We start from the raw sequence: 15323 nt of genomic DNA on the forward strand, positions 1-15323 counted from the left end.
CACCACTCAATTCCAATACAATCCGAAGTAGTGTTCTAAATTCCAACACCCTTCATATTGTCGGACGTTTTAAGACATCAATAATTCCTTCATCAGCAGTGCAATGAGCCAAGTCATGGAAGAACATTCAAAAGTCAGAGTCATTAGTCAAGTCGGTGTAGCTAGGCCAATTCAACCTGAATTAGATATTAGGCTAGAACAGGTAATACCCGCCACACATTGATTTTATATTATTCACTTTTTTTAGAGACGTACGAGAGAATTTTATTGTATCACCTATGAAGTGCTCCCTTAATAGTTTGTTGGAGAAGCACGGCCTTTGTTAATCCAAAACGCAGAAGCTTTTAGCTTTAATTTTCTCTGCCGACTGTTCTCAGTTTGATATTTTCCCAGTAAACAAACACCTTCCATCTCACAAATCATTAGATTTCTAGTTCATGACATAGCTAGCGTCATGAGCGTGACATGGAAATCGCTGGTTGACATATAACATATTAGCTCATCAGCTTCCAATAATCTTTAACTAATCGAACTTCAACTTAGTTTACGATATTTTAAGGAGAGACATTTTTACATGAGATCAACTTCCTTTAGGATCAAACGGAATACAATCTGTAACCTTAAAAGCAAAAGAACAACTTGAATGATTAACGTGCACTAAAGTAATCGATTCATGTATAATCCTTTTAACTTAATCCCTTAATCCATCCATGGAAGAGCTAGCAACTCTGCTACAGTTGAAAATATTTGTACAGTATGCACTATATAACTAAAAACACTTGGGCATCTGGTTCGACTCCACTCTTGCCCCTGACCGTAGCAAAAAAGTTTCTTCACAGCATATGGACTTTACCTTCTGAGAATACTGAGTAATCATGTCCTGTTGTGCCACTAATAATGAAGTTGTAGCCTTGTATTGTTTCTTTATGATTGTATTTGTAAAAATATCATCAAAATTGGAGCTAAAATGATTGCTAAATCATGATTTTTCAGTTCTAATCGTCGAATGATTTCATACACTATGCGGCCTTTTTTTCTTGACGCCAAATGTTTGCCCAACGAAAGCTTTCTTGCCCAACCAACTCTCTCCATCACGTAAAGTTTTTGACAAAACCCTAAATATTGACTAGTTTTGCCTGACCAACTGAAAATTTTGTCGGGCAAAATCACTTCACTTGACAAATTTTGGTTCATCGGGCAAAAATTTGTAGGGAAAATATTAATTTCTGGTGGTGTACTGAATACTTAGTCCACATGATCGTATAATGATTTAAGGCATGCACAAGTTGTACCTATATCATATTAAAAGATTAATGAAGTCATTAACTAAATTAATCAGCTCACTTCCAGTCGATAGGCAAGTTATTATATTAATAATTAGTACATTAATCAATTTCCAAATTCCTAGTCAAGCACACTAAACACTACATAGAGGAAGATAACGATTTACATTAGCTTGTTACTATCTACAAAGTTCTAAATGGATCCAGATTCACATATACAGGTTCATCCATTCCATGCCATGAATGTAATTGTTCTGGGGCATGTAAAAAACATCATCGTACTCTTCCACCCCAAATTCTCCTAAAAATGGAGGATCAATGGCTTCCATGGAGAGTGAGGAGCTCGGACTGTTGCTGGAGCCGCCATGATCGACCCGCTGCGAGAGCCGTTGGATCTCCTTCTCAGCCTCCGAGAGTTGATCCTTGAGCTTCGACATCTGCATATCAATGCTTTAAAAAGTTATGCATGAAACTATATATATATTTCAAGTTGTGTGTTTATAAAACATGTACTCAATGTCAATGTGGACCAAATGTGCTCACGTGACGTTCCCCAAATGAGTCACGGCGAGGCCCTAATGGGCCAACACCAACCACCTTAAACAAGATTGTGCGGACGTCCCATGAGAGCTGGAATAAGAGTCTTTTGCTGTCTAATGAGATGGCAGCAAGATGTGGTTTGTCCATCCCCCCTTCCCACCCCCCAACCCCAGAAAAAGAAAACTCTTTATGTGTTTTCTATGCCAAAATCCAAGCAACTTGTATGACATGAAATATTAATGTGACAGCGTATTCGTACAAGCCCTACTCTCCAAACCCAACAATTCTTTGAGCCTACAGATCATGAATGTTCGTGTTGTGCCTATGTGGTGGCCCTGTTGCATGCACCTTGTCCTTTTAATTTTTATCTAAGTTTTCTAATTTTCCTTTCCAAGGGATAAGAGTAAGACATAACTACGAGCCAACAACTTTGGTGTGATATTTCTTGGAAACCCTTCCTAACAAAGTACTTACCCTTGTACTGGAAGTTTTTGAGTATAATTTTTCTCTCCTCCCTGTCACTAGTATAAAAACAAAAGTAGTGTGATATCTCAAACTACTAAATTAAACTATATATATTTGAGTAAAGAAATACTGAATATATAAATAAAAAGATGGAATGCCCATCAATGCCCTAAACAAAAATATAATCTACTTTTAACCCACCTTGATTGGCTTACCAAGAAACCAAATGAAAACTAAAATGGTAAAATTCAAATGCTATGCTTGCTTTGAATCCTGAACAATATATAGTTGTAAATTATACTTACTATATAGTTTATAGTTCAGTTTTCCTCGATTTCTTTAGAAAGTAAACTAAACCCAACAAGGTCAATGATGTAAAACTCACTTAAGCAAAAAGCATATGCACATAGAGAGAGAGAGAGAGAGAGAGAGAGAGAGAGAGAGAGAGAGAGAGAGGAATTACCTCGGATTCAAGTCTACATTTCTCAGCAACAGTTGTTTCATTTTCTTTCTTTAAGGTTGAGTATTCTTCCTCCAACTTTTTGTTCTTCCAACGAGCCCTACGGTTTTGGAACCAAACAGCAACTTGACGAGGATCAAGACCCAGTTCAGAAGCAAGCCTGTCTTTCTTGTCAGACTCCAGTTTGTGTTCGTTGCCAAAATTGAGCTCAAGAAGGTCTACTTGTTCAGCTGTGAGCTTCCTCTTCTTAAGCCCAACACCACCAGCTTCTCCACCTTTGCTCTTCCTGCGACGTCGTCTTGCCGGCTTTGAGGCTCCTAAGCATAATAATAAAATTTAAAAAAAAAAGTTAAAATATTAATTAAGGTGCAGTTTAATAACCATTTCAATGACATGTTTTGTTTGAACTATTTTTTTTAAACCAAAAATTTGTTTGGTAATTGTGTTTTCAGTTTTTACTTTTTGTAAAAATGTAAACTGATTTCAAGCCAAATTTGAAATTAAAAAAACAAAGTAGCTTTAAGAAATTGGTTTTCAGACTAAGAACTGCAATCGTTATCAAAGAACTCTCATCAACAAGAGGGAAGGAAAATTAGAAAAGTTTGTATGCTTTTGAAGTACAAACCTTGGGGGGGTACAATTTGAGTGTAGACATCAGAGGCCGAGTACAAGTGAGAGATCAGTAGCATCTGATGATCGTCTTCAACAATTTGGTGGCTGTTTGTTGTCATGCTTCCTGATTTCCTATGGCTAGCTAGTTCTATCACTCTCTCTGCAACTCTCTTAATTTTTCTCTACCTCTCACTCTCTTAAGAAACAAATGTGTTGAAGTTGAATGGCTTGGGATGCAACATTGACCTTATTTATAAGGAAAAGTTTTCTCTGTGAGTGAGTCATACATCCTTTCAAGCTTTAATTTGTTTTACAGTAAAAGGAGTTTTACAGTAATGTCCTTAACTATGTAGAAAAACATGGGGATGTGCTAGTCATGCATCACGTTGTTGGAGTTGTTTCTTTCTTCGTCACTTATGCATTAAAGGGAAAATTGGGAAAAACATACATGCAAAGCTAACCGCATATTAGATTAAAAAATAGGGAATAAAAAACATAATCTTTAAAACTTGGTTCCATATTCACCCTACAAACGTGAAGATGCATCTAGGTTTTGATGGCCATGATTGAATTTGATACAATAATAGATTTTTTTTTTTTTTTAACAAACGGTACTATTTATACTTATGGGGAGGGAGTGAGATTAGTTTTACAATGATTTAGCAATAATTTAGATCAAATTCGTCTTTAACAAGAATCAAACCTAAGACTTCTTACTTGTAAGTTAAAGTAAATATCACTAGAACAAAAACAGAAAATTATATACACTAAAACGCCAAATTAGGATGCTTATTTTGGTGGAAGTGTAACCCGCCTGTGACCTATGGTTGATTTAGGGTTCCTAATTTGGTGATTAACCAAAAACGGATAGGGCAATTATGGTATGAAAGAAAAAGTTAAAGCCCCTAACCACGCACAAACTTTGTAAATCCGGTTAGGTTGGGATCCCAAACCTGACCACCTCGAAGTCAATAAACAATGTGGTGTAGTTGGCCTATGGATTTGGACTTGCAATTCACTTTTGTAGTCCAGTTGGGTGGTAAAATCTCCTCTTTCTATGTCAGTTTTAGCCAAGCCACACTCAATTAGCTTAGCTTAATTAGCTTAGGCTTTATATATACGTTAGTAAACTAGTAGGTCATGCGTGGCTCGAGATGGGTGATACCGTGAAAATGCAAGCATCTTAGAGTGTTTTGTGTTTGCTTAACAAGCATGTAAATAACATAGAAAAAGCTTGGAGCCCACTTGTTTTTTTACCTTATTACATCAAGAATCATAAAGTAATAAGGAGGTTAATAAAATACTTGTGGAGAGGTTGGAGGAAATTGATGGCCACTAAAGATGTCGTCAGTGTTGACGTTTTTTCTTTAACACCCGCACTTTCTTTAACACTTGACACACGATTTGTTTTAATATTTATGGGAATATGTATAAAATTTAAAATGAAAACTTTAATGAAAGTTTACAGTACTATTCACTTTAATGAAAAATCATATATTTACACTAAAAAGTTCATTCTGGTACCATTTACTTACCCTTTATTTTGTTCTTATCGTTAAAACTCAAAGTTTTTAAACCATTTTCATTAGTTTTCCTATTTAAAATAGAATTTTTTTTTGTTGTAAATGCTTCAATTAGAGCCCAAGTAATCTTATACTAATTCTTTTTCCCAACATGACTCATGATATATCCATAATAGAAAATGTTAGAAATATCAACTTTTTAGACCAAATATATAAATTACATAATGTGTCACCGATAAAAAATAAGCATGTTAATCAACAACAAAATAATAATCTAATTATAACAACTATATCATATGATTTACAAAATTTAATTTAAATACATGATCTCCCTAACATTACTCATTTGTAAAACTCATGTAGGAGTCAATCCTAGTAACTACCTCAGTCATAGAATACTGATCACATTTAGGACATCTAAAATTAGGGCTATATCTCCAAAATAGTGAATATGTCTCTAAAACAATTCATCAAATGAGTTTTTTTCCCTTCATGTTATTAAATCTTTAGAATTAATAACCTAAATAACAATGAAAGAGAGAAAACACCAATCAAAGAGAGAAAACACAGGAAGAGACAAAAATTTAAATTTATTTATCTTTTGAGGTTCTCTGTTTTATCTTGTGTTTGTTTTGAAGATACTGAATTACAAAGAGAAAGCAACAACATTTTCCCTGTCGCCCGCACAATCAAACAACACAGCAGAGTCACTTTCTCATCCATTTACTTTCCTTTTTTCTCCCACGGTTTTCCATCATTACATAAATGTCCGACTGGATGATGATGAAACGACTGAGTGGTCACAGCTCACAAGGGCAGGGGAAAATATGTGGCATGGCTTAGCTTGATCAAATTTTCCGGTAACATTCATGTATGAAGTATGAACGAGAAATCTGCACTCCAAAAGCCACTATGCATGTCTGTCCTTGAAAAGGTTATGCGTTTGTTGAATCCACGAAGGACCTGAAAGCAAAATGTCAAAAAGTGTAAGGGAAGTAGAAAGCTCCGAAATCATGACTAAAATTGTTGTTTTTGTACAGCATTAATTTGTGATATGATGGGTGATTCAACTCCTTATTAGCTCATGTAAGAGTTTTCATTCTAAAAATTAGGTAGTACAGATAAAGTTCATATCGGAATTATGAAGAAAAAATGTTTACAATAAAAATAAATGTACAAAAGAAACAAGAAAATGCAAAGGAAAATCCATATCGATATTTGGTTGCTATTGTAGTATTTTCTTTTTTTTATAATTATAAATGACAATAACATCTGATCCCCATATTAATTATATCCTCATTAGTGATGGAATCATGACCTTAAATCTGATAGCACAAGTAAAAGAATCCACGCTTAAGCATTTTAGCTGGATTGGATATATCATATCCATAATTCCATATGTTGTAAGTAGAGACACCGCGTGAGAGCGATTTGAATGAATTATATCACCCAATTACTAAGACTAGTTAAAAAGTACTTCCTATTGAGTAGACTCAAAGATACTTTGAAGTTTGAAGCAACCATATCATACATTATCATTATCTATTTGAGATAGAATAATGTCAAAGACTCGTTTAATTGCTTGGCTCGATATTGAGTAATGTTTTCTAACCGTACTTATATCATCAAATAAGCACTTATAATGTTAGGTTATGAGTATAACTAGCTTATTATAAATTTACCTTGATCAAAAGTTCGAAGTAACAATTTACTAACATAAACTTATTACATATCACATACGTTTTGGCAAAACCATCTCGTAAGAGAGCATATTCCTTTTACTTGCGTAGTTCTCACTCCGACTTTGTAAGAACTTGATATATAAAACTCGGTGCAGGTAAAAACATACAAACGTAATGTTAATAATGAAAGAGGGAGGACTGAGGAGGGAGCAAGAAGTGACAGACAGGCCAATTGTCCTTGGTCAATAGGACAAAGTACCCTTAAGCTTTAGTCGGCTCAGAGCCATATAGCTAGCAAGGTCGGATGGACTTTTGGCTATGGCAGGCAGCTTTCAAAGTCTGGTTAAGTGGCCAAAGGAGCACATGGGGAGCAACAAGAGGCTTTTACACGTGTCAAAACCCCTAGGATTTGCTTTAGGGTTTTCAAGGGACCACATATTCTATCCACCCACGTGTAACTCTCTCATGCGCAGGAGACCTAATTCACAAACCTGCCTACCAATCAGGAATCAGATGTCCACGTTATTATTATATAATTCAGCAGTAAATTAGCAATACTACACTAGCCGCCATATTTGTACCACGCACTTCTTACACTTGATTAACAAACCCCTTAATATATTTTTCTTAATTAGTCCTAGTTGTGGATTTATGTTTGATATACTATAGCCCTAATTGTGGAAAAAAGCTAAGCTATGACTGAATAAAGAAACACAATCGTGGAATGCATGCGTTTCTTCTTATGCTCATTCTATATGATGATGCTTATCTTCTTTGAATGCAATTGTTTAACTGACTTACGTAAATGTAATGGTTAGTTAGAGCAGTCCTAGTTAGGGTTACACACATTTCTGATTATAATCGTTGATGCATGTGGTGTCGCTAATGTATCAACAAACGAAATTAATTTCCATACGCATGCACAACTGATTTGCATGTTTGTAGATTTTCTACTTGGACTACATTCAGTGAATGGAACTTACAGTTCAACTGACATATGTATATGCAGTGAATGTGAGTTTTCTCTCTGTCAAAATTTTTTCAAAGAAACTTGAAAGATTTCGAGTCATTCCTATGGTGGTGGACGAATTAATGAAGGAAATAACTGTGACCTAGCTAGTGTCACTCTGATAAAGACTGCCCCAGTTGTGTGACACGTGTAATGTTTTCTATACAAGACTTGGACCCCATTTTTTAAAGTTTGATGCAAAAGGGTTGATAGGGAAAGCTTGTAATTACAAATTTGGTTGGTTTGGTTGCCAAAGTCAAGAGTTGTCATTGATTGGGTTCGATATTTGTGAACAAAACTGTTGGTGCACGCATGTTCTTGTTGCTATATGGTTAATAGGGTTTAGTTTTTGTTGGCTAATAAAGTTGTGACATGTACGAATTTTTTTCATTTGGTTAATGAAATGTGAAGAGTGCTTTGGAAGTGTGAATAGCTAATTTATTCGATCAGTTGATGCTCTTTGAAGCAAGATAAAAGTAAGAGATACAATCAAAAGAACGATTTGGAAAAGATAAGGCTGCTAAGTTTACTACGGTTAGTTTGGATTAAAGTAAAGATCTGGTAATTAAGGATAAGGATGAAACCCTAGTGACAAGTAAGAGAGAGAGAGATGCTGCTAAGCTGGCATGCGCATGGCATGGAAGGGATGCCTTTGTATACTTTTTGAGTTGTTTTCTTTTTGGGGTTTAATTAACTAATCAACTTTTTATAATTATTTTGACTAAACAAATCTACAAAGACTAAACTAATGGGTGTTATGTTTATCCCGACAATTCCCACCATTGTTTCCCATCTTCCAACTCTGGAGTTAGATGCTAAACAGCTAATGGTTGTGTACTAATTAGATTTCTTTCAGTAATTATTAGTTAGGCCTAATCAAATATATTCCCTTTGATTTAGGAAAATCCATAACGTTATATTGCATCTGGAATCATCTTTTACATCTGTCTAATCACCACTTTTATCAAGTTTATTCCCTTTCAAAAGGAATATGCACTGGTCCCGCTTGAATTAACAGGCTAATCAGATCTTATACATGATACACTAGCATAAAAAACCTTCACATGTAATAATTGTACGAATACATGTATGTCTCTTATCTAATGGCATTATTTTTCAAGTTCTATTTATTTTATTTGAAGGGAGTGGATTCAGCCTATATAGTGAACTCTCTTTTTGTGACAAAGATTGTAAAAGTGATGAATAGGTTCAAATGAACCTTGATTTATGCGTGTCATTTTCGCACAGAGGCCATATTATTATTGTTTGTATCATTCCAATTTAATTAGTTTCTGAAGGGACAAATGACCCTAGTAACTATGCCTTTTCTTTCACTCATCTTCATTTCAATGTTCAACTTTGACCACAATCTTTAGTATTAGCTGCATTATGTGTGATTCTCAGTGTTTGCTGAAATGTATTCTAGGTGCATTTTATGATGAGGAAACTATAATTGTGTAATTAAGAGTTTCTTTACTTATTGCGCGCTTATTTATGATAAAATTTTAACTTCGTTACATACAAATAAAATTAGAAAACTATAAATATTTATAAATGAATTAACTTAATTGCATGAAGTGTAATCAACTAACTAAAGTTCACTCCAGGGTTAACAGTACATATATTGACATTATTTCCACAAATTTAGTGTCCAGTGACCATTGCCCACCAATCGTTTTCAAATGAAAGTTACACTTTAGAATGCAGTCCACATTACATGTACTAGAAGTCATATGCCCTATCTAGCTAGCTAGGCCCCCACTTACCTAAAGCCTTGGCCATTGATGTCTACCATTCCATTTTTCATAATATTTAAAGTATTTTATAAAATAAAATAATAAAAAAAGACGAAAACAAAACTATAAAGTATAAAGCAGCTGCTTAATTGGATATGATGCGTGTGATTAATTAGCGTGTCATCAAGATCAAGGTCTCTTCTCAATGCAGTCAAGTTTGTTTGTCTTGTATATGCCACACACAGTACCCTTGCATGTTTCCCTCTTCCCATACTAAAAGCCTAGCTCACGCTCTCTCCATCTAACTTTGTGCGCTAATTTGATTGCCTGCTGCCGACTTCTAACTGACGCATGGCTCGGCAATACGCTAGTAGAAACCTCTAAAATATACCTTATTTCAAACGTTGATTTCAACAACCCTTGAATTACGCCTTAATTTAGGCCATTTTTAGGTGGATTATGACCAAGTGTATATTATATAGGCTCTAATTAAACTTTATCATAGTTAAGAGCACTTGCTTGCTCACACCCCCACCATATCCATGTATAACGACACCGGCCAATCAATCGTAAATTGTTAGACAATTGGCCAAAGTCATCTACCTAACCTGCATACCGAGCAATTTTTCAGTCTACGTGAAATAACCACGTGACATTATTATTCAATTTAAATTATAATATGCTGATTTGTTTTTATATTAACACCTTATAAGTGAGGCATATTAACCTTATGGTTTACTCATACTATATAATACGTGAACTGATACACTACGTGACTTGTGTGTATTTACCTATAAAATTTTCTCTTTACCCGTTTAGTGAAAAGTTTCAATTATTCAAATACTTAAAAGGAAATCCATAAAGATTAAAGAGAGAGTTATCTTTTAATCTTTGCTATTGGAAGGCAAACCCCTGGGGTTGTCACTTTCATTTGTATAAGATCCTAATTTAAATTTGTTCCCCACGCCAACACCAACACATATAACAACATAAAGTGGGATTATTCCCCATACTTAAAAAGCAAAAAATCTTCTCAACAGCTGTGTGTGTATCTTTGAGAGGTTTAGTTTAATAACACCAAAAGATTCTAAACTTAATTAACACTGTCACTAACAACACCCTAATTATATTATGGTTCAAACATCGAGAAACTGTACGAAGTGTGTGGATGGTTTGATTGACAAGATCTAGGGTTATGTGGCATTCCTTCGTCATTTCCTTACACATTTTCTTACACTTATTTTTAGGGATTCGAAGCTGGCTCTCCTCTCTCTGCGGAACAAGTGAACAACCTCTAGCTTTAGCACATGCTGCTTCACTTTGTATATATACGTTTCTTCTGTAGCTTTTATGACGACCTGGATAATCTGAAGTCTGAAAGGATTAAAACATCGATCTTGTTCAACACGTGTTAAGATGTAGGTACGGATACTCGGAGCATCAAACTAAAGTTTTTCTAGATTCCTCCTCAGGTGTCCTTCGATCCAAATACAGTGCCGTGTACATGAAAGGCGATGTTCCGTTACCTAACATTTAGCTGGCACGTATGTTGTCTACTCAAAATTTTCGGTCTTACCTGTGATGTATCTACGTTTAAGAACATGTTAACCTGTAGAGTTATATGTTGTCAATCGACAATCGTTCACGTGCGTGTGTATTTGTTTGGACTCAAAATAACACCATCGGCCTGTGCAATCAAGGCCGTTGAATGAGTAGAGTTCTAGACCGTTGGATGAAAAAGTTAAGATAATTTTGCTGTTAAGAGATAATGTTATGATTTTCAATCATAGTAAGTATCTTTCGATGAATTATCTTGATTTTCTTGTACAAAATAAATGGGATACAAGTCATAGCTCCAACTTGAAGGCAAGCAATACAGTTCAATTTGTTTTGGGATTCTCGGCATTTAGACGGATGGATTGGAACATCAGAGTATTATGTCAAGAGTTCTAATACATGGTGGTGGTGGTTGGTAAATGGATATTGATTGGCAGAAAGATTAATGCATGCACGGATATAAAGGTGATGGAGGATAATGATTACATTTTTGGTAAATGGCTGCAATTGGTTTGCACTGATGAGACAAACAATAAAAGGGAGCATTTTATGGCTTCCACATGGAAGATTAATGCACCTGCATATGAGAATTATCTCAAGGATATTTCAAGGATAATTTCAAATACATGCAGATTAGCAACGTGCGGAAGAAGGTCAGTGCTTTGATACGTCTGGCATCAAGATAGTGTTCCATGATTCAGATCCAACGATAGTACGACATATCAAGCAAGTTTTCTATAAATACAAGGCATTCCGCAAAAGAAAAGCCCTTCAAATCAACACACAAATTGCCCTGTGCAAAGTTTCTCAACAATCCTGAAACTTTTTCCTTTCCCCCTTTGTTCCCGCCAAAAACATCTTCAGTTTGGATAAACAACACTGTGAAGGAAACCAGCCGACCCAGGAGCACCTTCAGTTTGGATAGACAACACTGCTTCGAGACCAACTGGTTATTTATCCAAGTCTCGGTCGACAAGGATTTCCAAGTCGTTGTTGTTCCCGCCAAAAACATATTTAGTTTGGATAAACAGCACTGTGAAGGAAACCAGCCGACTTAGGAGCACCTTCAGTTTGGATAGACAATACTGCTTCGAGACCAATTGGTTATTTATCCAAGTCTCGGTCGACAAGGATTTCCGAGTCGTTGTTGGTAGAGATCATCTCATCAACCTTCTCATCGGAGTGAGGTGTTACCATATTACTACATTCGGCACATTGAAAGACGAATTCGAAATTGAATTTCGCAGAATTAGCAGCCTTGTCTTCAGACTCTAGAACCCGAAGGTCGTTGCATGTTCCTTCCTCGCCCGTAGTCATAAGATCAAGAAGTTAGCAGCGTGCCCAACGCCACATCAACATATTTTACTCCTCGGGCGAACTCGGCTGATGAGTTGGCACACCCCGCACACAACCGAAAGACGTAGTTAGCTTATTAATTACTCGACATGTACGCTACTTAGGTTTGGTAATTTTTAGGGTCAACAGTATTATAACTATATATCAAATTAGTGTGGAACTTACTTTTATCAGTGGTATGAAATCGCTCACATCAACTGGCTTTCACAAAGTTATAACATACATCGCATCTTCAAGTAAGAATCAACATGGCTCAGTGCTTTGTATTAATAATCTGACATTTAAGCGTCAAATGATTTTGTGTCTATTAGTGTCATCATGCATGCATGTACATGTTAAAAGAAACAGTGTCTAGCTAGCTTAGACTTCAGACGTAAATTCTACAGTTTTCTATATAAAACACAAAAGTGTGTGAATGGTAGGAAGATTTCCTCAAATTGAGGGAGAACATTTTGTGTTTTTGTTGAAATTCGGGAAACCAAATCTTGGTTTGCTAAAAGCCTAAGTAGAGGTAAAAGGATTCAGGTCCAATTACTTTGCTGAGGGTGCTGCATTCTTTCAACGATCTATTTTATTTTAAATATATAGAATAGTTTTGGTAACCTATTAAATTTTGAAGAGAGGGAAATATAAAACTATAGGCAGTTGTACTAGCTAGGTTATTTATAGACAATATAAGACACCGTGTCAAATGCTAGCGGCTGCATGCTGCCCGAGAACATCGTCATTTTGCTTCCAAAATAAAAGTAGGGCGTATCCAGTAAGGTCAAGGTGTCTGCAAAGGCTATGCTGATCATATCCACATGCTTGATTGGCAAACTTTCTATGACGTGGGCTGCTAAGAGTCATGTATGGCAGTGATTCAACAAACAATAAAAAAATGATCTCCCTTGCATTCTTTCTCCGCTCTTCTGTTTTAGTTGTGGGATTGAACTAATAATAAAATCAAAAGTTGCAACCAAAATTAGGAGATTAGGAATGCACAAAGAAAGTGCGTAGTCGCTTATTTCTTAAAGAATTTAAACTAGCCCATTTACAACTTGTAGGACTAGGATGCTAATCTTGGTGAGAGAAAAGAGTTAGAGGTTTTGAGAAAAAGATAATACATAGATGGAAATGATAAGAAGACTAAATTTTTAAACCCTATATAGATAAGAGAGGCATGAAATATAATCTTGGGGTTGGGAGATTGTTAATTCAAGGGTATTCAAGGAACGTGAAGAGAAAAATTATTTAGTAGGGGGCTGGAAATTTAAGATGGTGGGAATAGCAACGGTGCAACACTACTTCCACTTAATATTTGGAACCTATGCAATGACTTATTTCTTTTTACACATAAGGGCATGCTTAGCCCAAATTAAATGAGAAATTAAAATGATTGAGTGTGAGCAAAACAATCCCCAATATTAATGGCATATTTATATGTTTTTATTTTCTCAGATATGTCATACCCAAAATTTATGAGACCCACTTACTTTTTATTCATTTGGTTGTTACATGAAAATGAATGATACATATTTCTTCAAATTCCATTCTTTATACAAAAATACTACACTTACTACCTAGTTGTACTATCATTTGTATCATCTCTCTAATAAAGATATGACATTTTTATTCATTTGGTTGTTATGTGAATATGAATGATACATATTTCTTCAAATTCCATTCCTTATACAAAAATGCTACTCTTACCACCTAGTTGTACTATCATTTATACCATCTCCCTAATAGAGATGACCTATCTCCATTAGAAAGATGGTACAACTAGATGGTAAGAGTACCATACTCTTCCTTATAAATAAACGTGACCTAAATTTTGGTTTGACACATGTACATAAAAAAGACTATTAGGGCTCGTTTGGTGGGCTAGATGGGACAAATTATGAGCCTTTAAAATAGGACTTGAGTCCAAGACCGTTGTTTGATACGTTTAAAGAGCATCATGGATTAGATTCCTACTTTGGATCCAAGTCCAGAATTGGACGGATTCATAACCCGTTGATGAACATGGGTTAAGAATGCATCGCGCCTCCTCCTTTCCAGTTAGCTCTTCCTCACATCTCTTTGTCGCCAACATCTCTCTTTATCTCTCTCTCTCTCTTTCTAGGTTGAACACCAACGAGGATAGGTCGCGGGCAGCGGTTTTTGGGTCGTCATAAGCAGTTCAAAATACCAAATAGCAGACATAAAACCCAACCTATCCTATCTAATCCTAGCCTAACCAATTCAAAATACGAAATTCAACTATGTCCGTTCCACCATACCTGCCCTTAGTGTTTAATAGTTAAACAATTTGGGTTGTTGAGTATGATAATGTGTAAGAATAAACTAGGTCGAAGATTTGAAGCACTCAACTATAACAAAAAAAAAGAAAAGAAACCACAACAGATTTAAGTTCCCATCCACATAAAATGACTAGAGCAAAGTCCAGTAAGCTCAATTGAGAAAGAAACCCTTGAAAGTGTTGGGGCTTAGGACCTTAGGTTAGTAAGAACCCAGTAATAACTTCTCAAAAAGAACTCAGTAATAAGAGACGTGAACAAAAAAAGCCACTGGTAAATAGCCAAAATGGTTCCTGAGATTTACATAACACATCATTTTGGTCTCTGAGATTGAAAATCAATAGAAATGGTCCATGAGATTGTCAACCATCCATCATTTTGGTCATTCGTTAAAAACTCCGTTAAGTGTCCCGGAGCTCTAGGCCGGAAGTTTAGGCAATTTTCAAAACTTCATAACTCAATCGATTCTTAACCAAATTCGACCCATAATATATCAAAATGAAGATAGGAAAGTGTATAACAAGATTATACTTATTTGGAAGCTCAATGGTTGCTGGAGATGGCCAAAAAATAGCCTGAAAGGTGACTAGTTTGTGGGAAAATTGGAAAACTTGCCAGAAACTGGGTAAACTTTAAACTTGGTCGGAAAACGGCTTCAAAATGGCTAACTCGAGACCAAGACAACCAATTTCTAGCCATTTTCTGGCCAAACCACTGATATTTAGCCTTCAAGAAAGGTACCATTCTCTTCGTCTCATTGAGAAGTATGATTTTCGTTTTTGAATCACTCGATTTCATTGAGTATTGAAGAACGTATG

At 35.6% G+C, this 15323-nt stretch overlaps 1 protein-coding gene across 1 annotated transcript; it reads right to left on the bottom strand.

Moving 5' to 3' along the window:
- Nucleotides 1–1344: 1344 nt before the first annotated feature.
- On the bottom strand, nt 1345–3630 carry LOC103963182 (homeobox-leucine zipper protein ATHB-40). The gene is made up of 3 exons (XM_009375959.3): nt 3374–3630; nt 2752–3065; nt 1345–1720 (listed from the first exon to the last, which is right to left on the bottom strand). Exons 1-3 carry the CDS (start codon nt 3477–3479, stop codon nt 1493–1495), a joined length of 648 nt encoding a protein of 215 aa, XP_009374234.1. The 5' UTR covers nt 3480–3630; the 3' UTR covers nt 1345–1492.
- Between the last annotated feature and the right edge of the window lie 11693 nt (nt 3631–15323).

This window comes from the organism of the source record quoted next, unplaced genomic scaffold (assembly GCF_019419815.1).
Source record: "Pyrus x bretschneideri cultivar Hongxiangsu unplaced genomic scaffold, Pyrus_bretschneideri_v1 Contig1, whole genome shotgun sequence".
NCBI classification, from domain to species: domain Eukaryota; kingdom Viridiplantae; phylum Streptophyta; class Magnoliopsida; order Rosales; family Rosaceae; genus Pyrus; species Pyrus x bretschneideri.